The sequence below is a fragment of the Gopherus flavomarginatus genome, chromosome 10 (assembly GCF_025201925.1).
Source record: "Gopherus flavomarginatus isolate rGopFla2 chromosome 10, rGopFla2.mat.asm, whole genome shotgun sequence".
In the NCBI taxonomy this organism is placed as follows: domain Eukaryota; kingdom Metazoa; phylum Chordata; order Testudines; family Testudinidae; genus Gopherus; species Gopherus flavomarginatus.
In genome coordinates, this window is record NC_066626.1 from 9261530 (window position 1) to 9276024 (window position 14495).

Genomic DNA, 14495 nt, shown 5'->3' on the forward strand with positions numbered 1-14495 from the left:
TCTCTGCTCCTGCCCGCCCTGTCTCCGGGAGAGGTGAGCACTGTGGGAAGCTACTGTCACAAAGGCCCCAGCCACACACAGAGCAGCCTTCCCTTTCCCACACTGGGATGGCTCATCTTTGTCATGGTTTGGGGTAAGTAACGCCCGAACCTGTCTCAGGCCCAGCCAACCTGAACCTGACCTGGGAGTGTTGAGTCCTTTTCAGACCTGACCCAACCCTTCCCCCCAGAATCTGTATCAGCGCTGTGCCTCATCCTCGGGGCTTGGCCTGGAGCCGGCTCCCCACTCCCCAAGCCCAATGCCCATGACCTGTCTCCTGCCCTGATGGCAGCTGTGTGCCCCATTTCTGCCAGCCACCTCCCTGCTGTGCTGTGTGTGCTGCGCAGCAACTCATCAGCACACTCGCCCCACTGCACCCAGCCGCTCCCACGCCGACCTCTGAGGGGATCAGAGATGACCTGGGTTGTTTCCCAACGTGAGCAGGGCCCAACAGGTGTAGTTGGGCCCAGCTGGGTTTCAAGGCTCTGAATTGAAATCCCTCCCAGCTTGGTAATGGTAGCCTGGGAGGAGGCCGCCGAGAAGCTGCTCTGGTGGGAGGAACTTGTGGCTAAGTGTAGAAAAGTCTCCATTGCAGAGAGGGGCCAGCCTGGGGCAGGAATGTTACTGCAACCCAATAAGTAAACAATGACCGTGTGGGAAAGAGCTTCCCGAAAGCAAGGGAAAGTGTGAGAGAGACAAGCCCCAGCCTTGGTCGGACTCTCCATGCCCTTCCCAGGGGGCTGCGGAGCCAGCTCACCGGCTGCACTCATGGCAGAATAAATGGCTCAACGTTTTCTCGCTGTATTAGCAACAATCCGGCACTCTGGCTTCATGAGTTTGCTGCTTCAGAGCTATTTTGAGGGCGAGTCTCTCCTAACTGTGCCGGTGTGCAGGGCCGCTGCTGTCTCCGGGTACATGTGACTCAGGAGGGAGTGGGTGGATGGTGCTGACCTGGGGGTGGGGAGCAGGAAAAAGTGTGTGTGGAGGAGAGGGGGATATGTCACTCGGCTCCCCTTTAATGAGGGTTTGAGCTCCTTGCGTGGGCTGGGAGCCAGTAGGAAAGTATCCGTGTGTCTGCCACAAGGTGACTCATCCAGCGGGCTCCGTTGTCCAAAACCAACATGCTGCAGACCTGGGTGCTGGCAGGTCATGCCAGGCGGGGGGGAAATGTACAGTTGCTTTGAGAGGTGTGGGTGATGAGGAATAGGAACAGCACCAGCAGGACGTACTGCGCTAGCTTACCGCTGGTGGATTCCCATCTGTCCAGTCACTCCCTGTTGCCCACAAGACGGCTATGTTACGGGGCAGCCAGAGTACTAGCTAGGCTGTGCTCCCCATACATGCTGAAGGAAGGCCCCATGAAACCCTCCGCGAAGCACTGACCCACACGGTGCGCAGAGTCAGACCTGCCTTCGGTGGAACCCGCTCACTTTGCCCACGTGGCTGAGCCCGTTTAAAACGCAGTGCAAAGTAACCTGCTAAAGCTTCCCAGCTCCACGCGCACACAGGGGAGCAGTATTCGCACCAGCAAACTGGCCGCCTGTTTTGCACAGTGGATTGCTAGTGTGGTGTTAGACAGGGGAGGAGGGGGGGTCTTTCAATCAATCTCCTTTGTTTTGCCCTTATTCCCGATACCCCAGCTCCTTCTGCTGCCCCAAACCAGGCTCTCAACACCAATCCACTTTCAACAGCTGAAGTCACCAAGTGAGTCACTTTCCAAAGGTCCCATCCATCACCCATAGCTCCCTGTGCTTCTCCTGCTCTGGGTCTCCTGTCGACCCCTTGCTCTCCCATGTCATCTGCCAGCGCTGCTGCGCACGCCTTGGCCCTCTGCTTTGCAGCAGTAGGAAGTACTCAGCAAGTGTAGGAACAGCCCCACAAAGCCACAGGGAGAGCCAAGAATTCCAATGTTAAGTGCTGCACCTGGTCAATATGGTTTGCTATACTGGACATGGGGATCATCCATCCACTCAGCAAAGAGCTGAGCAACTCCCTATGGACTGGGCAAGCCATTGCCCATGGTTCTGACTGGCAGAGCATCCCAGCCAGGAGGCTCTCCCAAAGCCTGAGCAGATGTGCCAGCATGTTAGGGCCATCTCTTTGCCTCTGCCATAAGGCAGGGAGGACAGCACATGTGTCCTGAGACTGTGACACTGAGGCTGGATGGAGGAGGGAGGCAAAGGCTGCTAAAGGCTATGCATGCCCCAACATGGAGCCACTCACAGCCCCTCTGGGAGACTCCAGGTGATTCTGAATGTGCCCCATTGGGAAGGTAACCCAGCTAGAGGATGGATAGAGGAGTTATGGGGTTGCTGCCATAAGCAGCAGGCTCCTTAGGCCAGTGTCACTCATTTCTGCATCAACTCTGCACTCAGAGGTGGAAGCCACCTGATGAGAGAGCCAAAGGCATCACAACAAGCCAGTCTTGCTACCAGACGGAGAGGGGGCCTTACCTGTGGGGTGCTACTGCTGGTGCATGAGTGGTCAGTGTCCATGGGGTCAGGGCTGGGATTTCCTGCCTATCCTAAAGCCCTGGGCATTTGCCATAGAATCGTACAAGACCGGGCTGGAAGAAACCTTGAGATGCAGGACCAAGGAAACCTGGACCATCCCTGAGAGCTGGTTGTGCAGCCTGTTCTTCAAACCTCCAGTGATGGGCATTCCACAGCCTCCCTGGGAAGACTGGCCCAGAGCTTAGCTACCTGGAGAGTTAGAAAGAATCTCTTAATGTCTAACCTAAACCTCCCTTGCTGCTGAACAAGCCCATTACTTCTTGTCCTGCCTTAAATGGACATTGAGAACCATTGATCACCATCCTCTTTATAACAGACCTTAACACACTGGAACATTAAAAACTTTCCTAAAGCCTGGCCCACAGAACTGGACACACTACTCCAGCTGAGGCCACACCAGCACAGAGAGTGGGACAGTCATCTCTCATGTCCTCCATTCGACTCTTCTGTTAATATACCCCTGAATGATATTAGCCATTTTCACAACTGCATGACATTGTTAAGCCATGTTCCATGGTGATCCACTATATCCCCTAGATCCTGTTCAGCAGTATAAACACCTAGTCAGTCATTCCCCATTCTGTAGTTGTGCATTTGGTTTTTCCTTACTAAGTAAAGTGCTTTGCACTTGTCTTTATTGAATTTCATCTTGTTGATTTCAGACCAATTCTCCAATTCCTCAGGGTCATGTTGAATTCTGCTCCTGTCCTCCAAAGTGGTTGCAACCTCCTCCCCTCCCTGTCTGGTATCATCCACACATTTGATAAGCATACTCTAACCTCCACTATCAAAATACTAACAAATAATGAACAGTACCGGACCAAGGACTGACCCCGTGGGATCCTACTAGAAACAATCTCCCAGTTTGACAGCAAACCATAGATAACTGCTCTCAACCAGTTATGCACCCACCATACAGTAAATTCCTCTGATGACATTTCCCTAGTTTGCTGATGAGAATGTCACATGGGACTGTGCCAGACTGCTGTGCCTTGCCAGCTGCCATGATGCCTTCCATGAATAGGTCCAATGCTGGGCTTTCCCAAGAGACTTAAAGATCCATTTCTTCCTGCCCTCTGGGGTGAGCTAGGAAAGGTTTATGCAGTTCTTATCATCTCCACCAGCTAGACATGGCAACTTATTTCTCATATCGCACCTCTGGTCCTATGTTATCTAGTTACATAGGCTGACTGACAGCAGACTGGTATGCACCCTGCTGCAATGAGTATTGGCACTAGAAACCATTAGCATGGTAGAGATCGACCTGATGTTATAGACATGCAGGGTGAGGCGTGTACAGAACAGCACAAAGGAAACTTTGTGGGGTTCTCTAGTCCTGCTTGTTGTTGGAAAATGCCCAAATTGTAATTTCCTGTTTACATATTGTGTCCTGGGAACAGCAGGCCCGCTGTCTGTTCTTTGCAAGGCAGATGTGCATCAGAACGAAGCCACAATAGTGCTTTGGAATGAAACTGTTAAGAAAGATGCGGAGGCGAATTTCCAAGGCTCTGTTCTGGCTTGAGGGATGAGCACATTGCCAGAAACGTCTCCATCAGTTTTCAGGACCTTCATATTATGGTTTATATTTACTGCTTTGCATGGCCCTATGGAAGCGTCTAGCTAGCAAACAATGGCTTTATTGCTCCTCACTTCATAGTCCCCCGACCTCTAGCCATCAGGCAAGGTTGTGAGTAAGGTATAAAGTGATGGAAGATTTATCTGCTAGTTTTACAGTGTGCCAATGCTGAGTGTGGCGCAGCCAGGCTGAGGGACTGCATGGCTCAAAGAAGGCTAAGAACGCAAGGAGGGAGAAGTGAAAGAGTCTAGATTCTCATCAAGTGGGCCTGATGGTGGGGCTGGCAGATCTCCGGGCGGAGGCGAGCATGCCCAGTGGCTGTTGCTGCTGAGCTCACGAAACACACCGCTGATGTGCTGTGCGTGGGAGTGGAGCTAGCTTAGCATTGCAGAGAACTGGCTATTTGCCTACATGGCTCTGAATTCACAGTGAGACTTAGGGGATGAGGCATTTCCTGACTGTTCAGAGCTGCACATTGCAACCTAACCCTTGCTAAGCTCCTTTCTTGGTGTGGCACATTCAGGCACACCCAGTGAGTGCCCAGGGATGGCACAGTTTCTGGGCTTTCTCTATAGTGTTCTCCCTTATGCAAAGCCCTGCACTGTGGTTAGTCATGGGGGGTCTGACTTGCAGAGCCGTGGTGCGAGGTTTCCTCACTAACTGGGCAGTCGGGGACTCCCTGCTGCTGGCCCCTAGCACAGAGAGCTTTGCTAGGCTCAAGGGTTCAATGCTAAACGCACATCTGCCCACGGGTTTCACAGCTGTGCTGAGCGGGGCTCTCCAAAGCAGGACAGAGAGACGTCCAGGTCCAGCACATCATCCATTTCAGCTGTAGGAAAAGCTTTGGATGTTTAACAGTACCAAGTTACCAGGAGAATCCCTGCTTCCTGTGTCCAGTCACCGCCTCTCGGCCTCATCTCTCTCCCCCGCTCCCAGCGAGCCTGGCAGGCTGTACAACCAATAGGTGTGAGGAAGAGGACGTTAAGGGAGAAAGGTGGAGATCCTGGCCCTTTAAAAGCAGGAGGCAATGAGCCATTTCATGGCAATCCCCTTGGCACTGCAAGCACCCCCCATCCCAGTATCCTCCACAGGGATTGTTCCTGGCCTTTGTTCCCTGGAATTCCTTGTCAGTTAGCAGATACATTTCCAACCTCTCTGCTCCTGCTCCCTGCTCAACATTGCAACAGGGCCAATTCCTGCCCCTTTCCCCCACACCACACTTTTCAGAGCACAAAGTCTCTAAGCACCTGGCAATAGTCCAGAATGGGTGGAGTTGGGAAGCCCTGTGCACTGTGGGAGATACACAACTCCACAGCATCAGAGGGGTAGCCATGTTAGTCTGGAGCTGTAAAAAGCAACAAAGAGTCCTGTGGCACCTTATAGACTAACAGATGTATTGGAGCATATCTGACGAAGTGGGTATTCACCCATGAAAGCTCATGCTCCAATGCATCTGTTAGTCTATAAGGTGCCACAGGACTCTTTGTTGCTTTTTATAGCTCCACAGCACACATCTTTCCAAAGCAGAGCTGAGGTTAGGGCCCGGTTTGGAAAGAGGGACCCCAGCTCCGCTCTCTGTGTGCATGCAGTGCTAAAAGTATCTTGTCAGTGTGCAATGCAGGGCACCCAGCGAACCCGGGGTGAGAGAGGTTGGGCAGATACCTTGGCTTGACTATAAGATCATCGAGGAAGGAACCACATCTTCATAGGTGTTTATACAGCCCCTAGCACAGAGGGGCCTGATCCTGACTGTGGACAAGGGCTGTCATTGCCATACTCATTGACAGTGATAAATGAAACTTCACGTGAGTCATTGAGGCAGAGATGGGCCCAAACCAAAACCCTACATACAAACATCCCTGTACTTGGGAAAGCCTGGCTTTCAATCCATTCTGGTCTTCCCAGATGAACCCCATCTGCTGATGCTCAACCCTGCATGCAAACTCCCTGGGGCACTAGCTAATTTCCCACCTGATCTTTGTGACTTGGACCTATCTGGCTAGATGGCTAAGGATCCAAGGTGCTTTGTGTGTGGCTAAAGGTCTGCTTTCTGAAATGTTCCCTTTTCTGCCCACCTGTTCCTCTTTGCTCTCTCTGGCTCTCTGCTGCCCAGCACCTGCAGGATTCTTAGCTTCCAAAGTGTCTCCTTGAGTTATATATTTTTTCTGCCTTTTCAGGGTGAGCCTGGCCCACAAGGTGACCAAGGACGGGAAGGACCACTCGGAGTGCCTGGAGACCCGGTAAGAACATGGCTGATCCTTCCCCCCTGGGGAAGTGTGTTCAAATCAGACAGGGATGTGGCTAGAGATGGTGTGCATCCAGCCTTTTCTTCCCAGCCTGGACACATGCCCCCAGAAAGAGAAGCAGTGGGAGGGGTGCATGCTGGAGTCCAGGACCCCAGCAAGCCTAGAAAAACGGAGACTTGGCTGGCTGAAACTGAGAAAATTCCACATTGTTTCCTCCTCCCAGTGGAAAGAGGTGCCAGCAAGTCAGTCCAGCATACTTGGAAACCTACGGACCTGAACAGCAGCTAAGCCTAAGGGTGAGATCTAGGTCCTCTTAGTCACCTGAGTCAGTGGGCTACTGGGGGGAGCATGATTTGGCCCCTGCATTGTGGTCTAGAGCCCTGCGTCTTTACATGGTCTGTTGTAAAGCATGCACAGATTGAGGGCTCCATTTCGGGGCAGCCCTGGCTTTCCAGAGTGCCTTTCCAGTAATTCTGCTCCTCCCATCACCAAAGCTGTGTGGCCATGGTCATGAGAGGAGGGGAAGCTGCAGGGCCCAGAGCAGTTTGCTGTGGAAACAGGGACATTTCCACGGAGACTCCCCCTCCCCCAGCAGGAAGCAGCTCTGGCAGGAGCAGCCCTGGCTGTCTCCATGAAGGGTGGGTGGGCGTTGAAGACGAGTGCGGGTTCTGTGCTGCTAGCTGAGTTTTGCCGAATGCTGCTTTCCGTCCCCTTCGGAGCTCTTACCGCTCTGTGCTAGCTGGCTCCTAGGGGCCCAAACATCCCCCAAATCACTGTCAAGGAGAGCAACCCTGGGCTGATCTCCCCACCCTGCATTTCATGCTCCCCCAGGACATCAGCCTCCATCCTGCACTTGCTGCCCCATAGCTGGGAGGGGTGGGGCAGGTGAGGAGGAGGCCCCAGGGCAGGGCTTGTGGAAACTCACCTAGGCTCCACTGCACTCACCCTGCCATGTTCAGCCCAAGTGTGGCAAACTCCAATGGGAGGATTAAGGCGGGTGTTTATTTTTGTCACCATGCACAGTGATCCCTGCGCCTTGTAAGTACAGCCCACCCTAGTCCTGGGCCTGCCTGCTTCAATCCACTGAACACTGAATATCAGGGTTGGAAGGAACCTCAGGAGGTCATCTAGTCCAACCCCATGCTCAAAGCAGGACCAATCCCCAGACACATTTTTACCCCAGTTATCTAAGTGGCCCCCTCAAGGATTGGGCTCACAACCCTGGGTTTAATAGGCCAAAGCTCAAACCACTGAGCTATCCCTCCCCACCACCTGTTGCTGTGTGCCACCCCAGCCATGCCCTGGAGCCCGGTCACAGCAGAGTGCCCCAAGCCTGGCGGGAAAAGCCGCTCCTCTGCTTTGCTGTACCAGAGTAGGGAGCACTCAGGAGGGACCCACCTCCAGCTCCTTGTCCAAGCCCTTCAGCCCCAGCAGGCTGCCAAGCTTTAATCCTCCCTAGCTCGTAACACCGAGCTGAGCTGCCATGAGCTGCAGATACACCCGAGCCCCAGATACACTCCAGCCCCCTGGCCAAATGGAAAACAGCCACTAGAACACTAGCTCACCAGGGCTTCAGCTCTGAGCATCGGGGCCAGAGGACACACTGTCCTCTGCCCAAGTTAGGGGCGAGGGTAACTCTTGGCTGGACCCAAGATACAGCTAGGTGATGTTACAGAAATTCCCAGGTGACTGGAATACGACTCCTACATATAATTGATTCACCCCCATGGCAGGGCAGAGATAAGGCAGCACCGAATCCAGGGCTGCCAGGAGCCAGGTCTGCACTAAACCGTGCCCTGGTTGCCATGGCCCCAGTGGCCTATTACATCAACCCAGTCCCCGGTGGGTAGGAACATCTGGGGCATGCCCCAGGGTGCTTGGTGGATCTGTTGTGCTGGTATCATTCAGGCAAAGGGGCCCCGGGGAATCCGGCTTTGTGGGGCCAACCCTGCCCCTTCTCTCTGGTGTGGGGCGTGTCTTCAGGTGTTAGGTCTGTGTGGACAGGGAGCACAGCTACTTCCACACCAGCGTCCTCGCCTCCCCGAGAGCAACGAGATCACCCCAGAGGCACTGCAGAGCACACCCGTCCTCTCAGCACAGAGTTTAATTGAAGGCAGCCACATGGAAAGACGAATTGCGGTTGCTGGCATCGGAGCTCATCTGTAACTTGGTGCCAGCCACAGTTTGAGTCCTGGGAGCAGGACATTTTGTGCTGATGCTGGGCACTGAATCCAGTTAGCAGTGGAATGCCACTGAGCCAGATCCTAACATCCTTAACTGAGCCAAAGCATTTAACTCTCCGAGGGCAGCAGGATCTGGCCCGCTGACTGCTCTACATTATGCAGCTCTGCGCTGTCACTCGTCTGGAAAGGGTTTGGGTACAGGAGATACTTTGGTTGTAGAAAAGCAATTTGTTTTTTTGAGCATTTATGGTATTTCCCCTGTGCTGGCTGAGACTCTTTGCAAAGGCTTTTGCCAAGAGCAGCCATTTCAAAGGGCTCTGAAGTGCTTGCCTGTAACCTCCCTTCCCCTTCTCCAGCCACTGCAGCAAGAGACCTGGCCCAGCTGGGCTTTGCCCCTGCCCTCATTTTATTTTTTTGAAATAAAGCAAGAACAGTTGGCCGGTTTCCCCAAATCTGCAACATGAGCCTGCCCTCGCTCAGCCATTGCAAAATGCGTCCTGGGACCACAGATATGGGCAGGGGAAGCCAGCAGCCTGCAGTGGCTGTTCTTTAGGATCTGGGGGAAGGAGGGAAGCAGCAGCAGGGAACCGAGCCAGTGCGCCACAAGGGCCTGTTCTCCCGGTCAGAAGGCGAGGGATGGATCTCCGCTGGATGTGAGAAGGATGGTAACTGGTGGGAAGGAGAGAGATACATTTTAGGTTTTGACTCATGACTTAGAAGCACTTCAGGCCCTCGTACCATTTTGTTCTTTTAAAATATATATTCAGACTGGGGGGAAGGGCACAGACTGCATCTGTGATGGATCCTTTCCAAGAAAGGGACAAAGATGGCAGACACATGCTTATTCCAGACAAGTGACTGTTTTGGAATGTGGACAAGCTATATTCATTGGCCGCTAAGATGCTTCATTTGTGGCTGAGGCCTGTTCCAGATTTGAACTATGAATACAGACATTGCCTGAGCCTCAATGCAAACCTTGAGACCATGCTTTTAGAGTAGGTTTATAACTGGGGAACTGTTCAGGACAAGTATATTCTGCCCCCAGAAAATCCATCTGCAGTTGTTTAGTAAGAATCCCAGGCAGAGGGCCTGTCTCTGTGCTGCAACATGCGGAAGACGCAGTCTGCCTCCTTCCATGGAATATATGATGGGCCAATCAATCACCTGTCAGAAGAACAGGATATGTTCTAACCTCAGATCTGAGTTCTTCCCAGACAGGAGACTTGCTGAGTATCTTGGTCAGGTCTAGCTAAAATAGATACAGGGTTCCAGTAAGATTTCAAAAGCAGTTGCGCTCTAAGATGTTTTTTCCATAAGCTAGGGGAAAATGCTTTTGCTCAGCCAAATAGAAAATAAATGTATAATTGGTATTGGGAAGGGAAGGAACTTGGCAAACAGTATTTTTCAGGCTTGTTATCTGCGAGTTCTGGCTCTTGGAACGTATTTGTCTTGGCTGAATGTAGGGGTCCTGCTAACCCTTGAGTCTCCTTCACTTTCTTTATGCATGCGAGAGAATCTAGAGGTCAGTGTATTCTTGCTTTGATCTCTTTGGAAGCCCTGGGGTTACCGTGTGTGTGTGTGTGTGTGTATGTGTGTGTGTGTGTGTGTCATGCCCATGTTACACAGTGTACACACACACAAGAGTAGGTGGATGGGAGTTACTGAGATCTGCTGCGTACAGAAACCTAAATGCACTCCAGGCACTGTACCAAGTCTGTAGAAATGGCATGGACAGTACAAGCCAAGAATATATTGGTCAGGGCTCCAGGCACCATAAAACAGGACAGTTTTCTGTCTCCACTACCACTATCATCCCAGCTTTCCTTGTTTTCAGGTTTATTGTAGTAGATAGGAATAAGGTAGCATCCCTTTAAATGGTCTGTGAATCTTCTAGTGGTACTCACTGTGTTCTGTGTCTTACAAGTTCTCAGAACCCAGCCAGAGCAGCCACGTTTACATAGCTAGGCCTTGCGTGTCTGTGTCTATTCAGTAAACACAGTTATGCGGGACCCAGCTGTACCCCTATGGTTTCTTCATGTTATTTTTGTCATGCAAAGAGCAAAAGACCAACAATCAGAGATGAAGATGGGATACCAGATGACAGCATGGAGCCTATCTCTACAATTGTTACATTGAGAAGACAACAAATGAAATGTTGCTTGGATTCCCCGTCAAGTGGGAGGAGTAAAACTTAAAATGGAGCTGGATACAGCACCTGCTCTCTCTAATTTCACAGCAGGATTATCAGAGACCACTGAATAGGATGAAGTTGCAGAAAACCTCAGTTCTACTAAAATCTCACAGGGGAAATCCCTGGGCATTATTGCAGTGAAGGGAATACGTGACTGGAAACAACGCCTTGCAGACTCTATGTTGGGAAGCAAGGAAGTCCTGTGCTACGTGGTAAAGAATGGCTGGGAGAGATTCAGGTGGACTGGCAAAACCTAACGTTTCTGCAGGTTACAACAAACAAACCCTCCAGGCCCAAACTAAAATGAGCAGAGCTTTTGGACAAGGCAGCTGATGTCTTTCAGGATGGTATCAAAACCTTAAAACATATGAAAGCAAAAACTGAGCATTAGGAGGAGGAAGTTTCTGCATTTTGCAAAACTTGACCAGGGCCCTTTGCGATCTGGCCAGAGGCAGAGATTGAACTGTAGCACTTACAGGATGCTGGGATTATATCCAAGGTGAACTGAAGGAGAGGGGCACTTCTGTCATGGCAGTGGTGAAAAGAATGGCGCTGCGCATGTCTGTGGTGATTTCAAGGTTTCTAGTGAGGCTGGATGAGCGAGAACTTAGAGCAAACAAGGAGAAATGTGAATTCAAGTGTGTTTTGAGGCCAAGCCATTGAGAAAGAGATCAGAGGCTGAAGCCTCCGAATGTGTCACAATGACGTTCCTTTCCAGTGATGGCCCGTCATTTCCACAGGTTCTTGCCTGACAAGTGACAGAGTTACAGCCTCCAAACTGCCTGTCACACAAGGGACAGAGATGGAGGTTGTCCACACAGCATTGCCAAGGCTTCAAGGGAGCCCAAGAAAGGGCCCTTACCCACTAACGTATAGCTTTGCCTGTGATCCTTCCCCACATGACATAGGAGCAGTAATGTCCTATTGTGGAAGATCACATTGAAAGACCTGTTGCCTTTGCTTACCTCAGCAGAATGTACCTATGGTCAAATTGATGGAGAAGCTCTGAGTTTAGTCTGTGGAGTTAAAGTTTTACCACTCTCCGTCTGCAAACAATTACTCTAGTTACAGGTCTTCACCTTTTAACCCAAAGAGCAGTCCCAGCAATGAGGTGATATTCTTGGGTGCTTGCTGTTACAATATTGAGTTCAGAAGTGCCAACCACCACGTGAATGCAGACTGCTTGTCATGCTGGCCCATGGAAGAGGCAGGTAAGGATACCGAAATGGAACCAGAAACAGACAATATGCTCTATGGGGCACAAATTAAACAAATGCCACAGTACAACACGAATTACTCGAGGCCATCTATGGAACAGATGTACATGTTTACAGTAGATGTTCGTTCTAAATGAATTGAAACATTCTGTATGAATTCAGCTAGTTCAGTGCAGATGCCAAGAGCATGCAGACTCTCGTTTCTCAGAAGGGTGTTCCGGAACAGATTGTAAGTGAAAATGGGATCCAATTCACATCTGAAGAGACCCAACTCTTTGTCAAAAGAAAGGCTATCAAACATCAGTTGTGTTCCATCCTTCCACAAGTGAACTAGCAGAAAGATTTATTCAGACATATCAGATGTGTCACAAGCTGATTTTACAGGCAAAGCTGCATTATAGTGGGCAAGGGCCATTTCAAGGGATATGAACTTCTTGGCCTTATTCAAAGAGTTGGTGCCCTGTATGGACCAACACTATTCCTATCCATTGTATGACAGTTTGTTTAGAGGATGTAACTTTGCTGCTATGTTAGGAATGCAGCCCACACACTAGAAATCAGACACCGGCCATGTTGCTCAAGAGACATTCTTTAAGGTCTCGCCAGGACGTGCTAAAGCCTGATATCAGTCGGGACATTTATAAGGAACAGTGTGATCGAGTGGCCACAAATAGTCATATGCAACTGCATAATTTTCATGTGGGAGAGAAAGTCTTAGTAAGACATGCCTCAGATAATTGGTGGGATCCGGGAGTGATTGCATCACAGACTGGTCCCTCTGGGGGTTTTCAGCTAACCCCATGTCAACTCAGGATGAGATGCAGAGATACAATTTCTATACACCATCAATGACAGCTTCTTGGAGCAGCTAGTCCTAGAACTCATGAGGGGAGAGGCAATTCTTGATCTAGTCCTAAGTAGAGCACAGGGTCTGGTCCAAGAGGTGAATATAGCCGAACCGCTTGGCAATAGCACCCATAATATAATTAAATATAACATCCTTCAGCGGAGGAGGGCTACCAAAAGAGCCCACCACAATGGCATTTAACTTCAAAAAGGGGAACTACACACAAATGAGGAAGCTGTTTAAATGGAAATGAAAAGGAACAGTCACAAGAGTGAAATGCCTGCAAGTTGCATGGACACTTGTTAAAAACACCATAATAAAAGCTCAAATTAAATGTGCACCCCAAATTTTTTAAAAAAAGAGTAAGAGGACCAAAAAAATGCCACCATGACTAAACAGCAGAGTAAAAGAGGTGGTAAGGGGCAGAAAGACATCGTTTAAAAATTGGAATTCAAATCATTCTGAGGAAAATAGAAAGGAGCATAAATTCTGGCAAGTCAACTATAAAAGTGCAATTAGGCAGGCCAAAAAAGAAGTTGAAAAGCAACTAGCAAAAGACTCAAAAACCCAAAAACAAAAACAAATTAAGTCCTTGAGAATCGGGAAGCCGGCCAAACAATCAGTAGTGCCGCTGGACGATAGAGTTGCTCAAGGAGCACTCCGGGAAGATAAGTCTGTTGCGAAGAAACAAAATGAATTCTTGGTGTATCCCAAGTGCAGCGTGCTTCATCAGCAGCCGTGGGAGCGACAAACTGCAGATTACAAACTGCGGCATGTTGGAAGAACGTCCTGGTTCTGCCAGGATGTACCCTCTGCCCTCCCAGTAGGACGTCTCAGCACTGACTGAGCTGGGAGCCTGAGTTTGGCAAGCTGGCAGGAGGCTGCTGGGCTGGAATCCTGGTTGGTTTCCTTACAAAATAAAGCCTTGTTGCTGATGGTTTGTCTGAGTGAGTCTGGCCTGAGGTAACACACTGACACACAACACAGAGCACACAGAGGAGCCTCAGGCCCAATGTCCCAGTATTGTGTAAAAAGCCCCAAGGCCAACTTGCCCTGGTTTGAACAACCTCAGAGTGGGCCAGTGAACAGGATGGGGGGTGGGTTACATTTGCATTGGTCTTCACTGCAGGGGATATGAGGGAGATTCCCATGCCTGAGCCATTCTCTTTAGGTGACAAATCTGAGGAATTGTCCCAGATTGAGGTGTCATTAGATGAGGTTTTGGAACAAATTGATAAACTAAACAGTAACAAGTCATTAGGGCCAGATGGTATCTAGAGCCTGGGCTGCTGACGAGCCACAAACCAATGGCCCCAGGGCTTCCAGGTTCCTGTCACCTAACCTGACAGGCTGGAGGGGTTCTGGGTGCACTGAAAGCCCTGAACCATGGAAACCCCAGGCTCCTCATCAGGCCATCTGGCGATGGAGAGTATAAAGAGGAACAGTTCCAATAGGAGAGACTGGCAAGCCCATTTCATAGAATAGCTTATGGCTTGATGGTTAAAACACTCACGTGGAGACCCAGGCTCCTGCTTAGAACCAGCCGGAACCAGTCTTCTGCAGTTGAGAGGCATACCCTAACCACGTGGCTATTCCAGGGGGACAGGCGCATCTGACCAGAACGTCCATCCTGCCTTTCGCCAATTCTACCTACCTCCCACTGCGCACCTGTGGGCAGGTGTA

General features: G+C 50.5%; 1 protein-coding gene across 1 annotated transcript in view; it reads left to right on the top strand.

The window, feature by feature from the left end:
* COL6A1 (collagen type VI alpha 1 chain) overlaps positions 1-14495 on the top strand; it is a 66786-nt gene that overhangs the window by 27294 nt on the left and 24997 nt on the right. The window contains exon 20 of the mRNA XM_050916604.1: positions 6306-6368. Coding sequence (XP_050772561.1) covers positions 6306-6368 — 63 coding nt within the window. The remainder of the gene's footprint in view (positions 1-6305; positions 6369-14495) is intronic.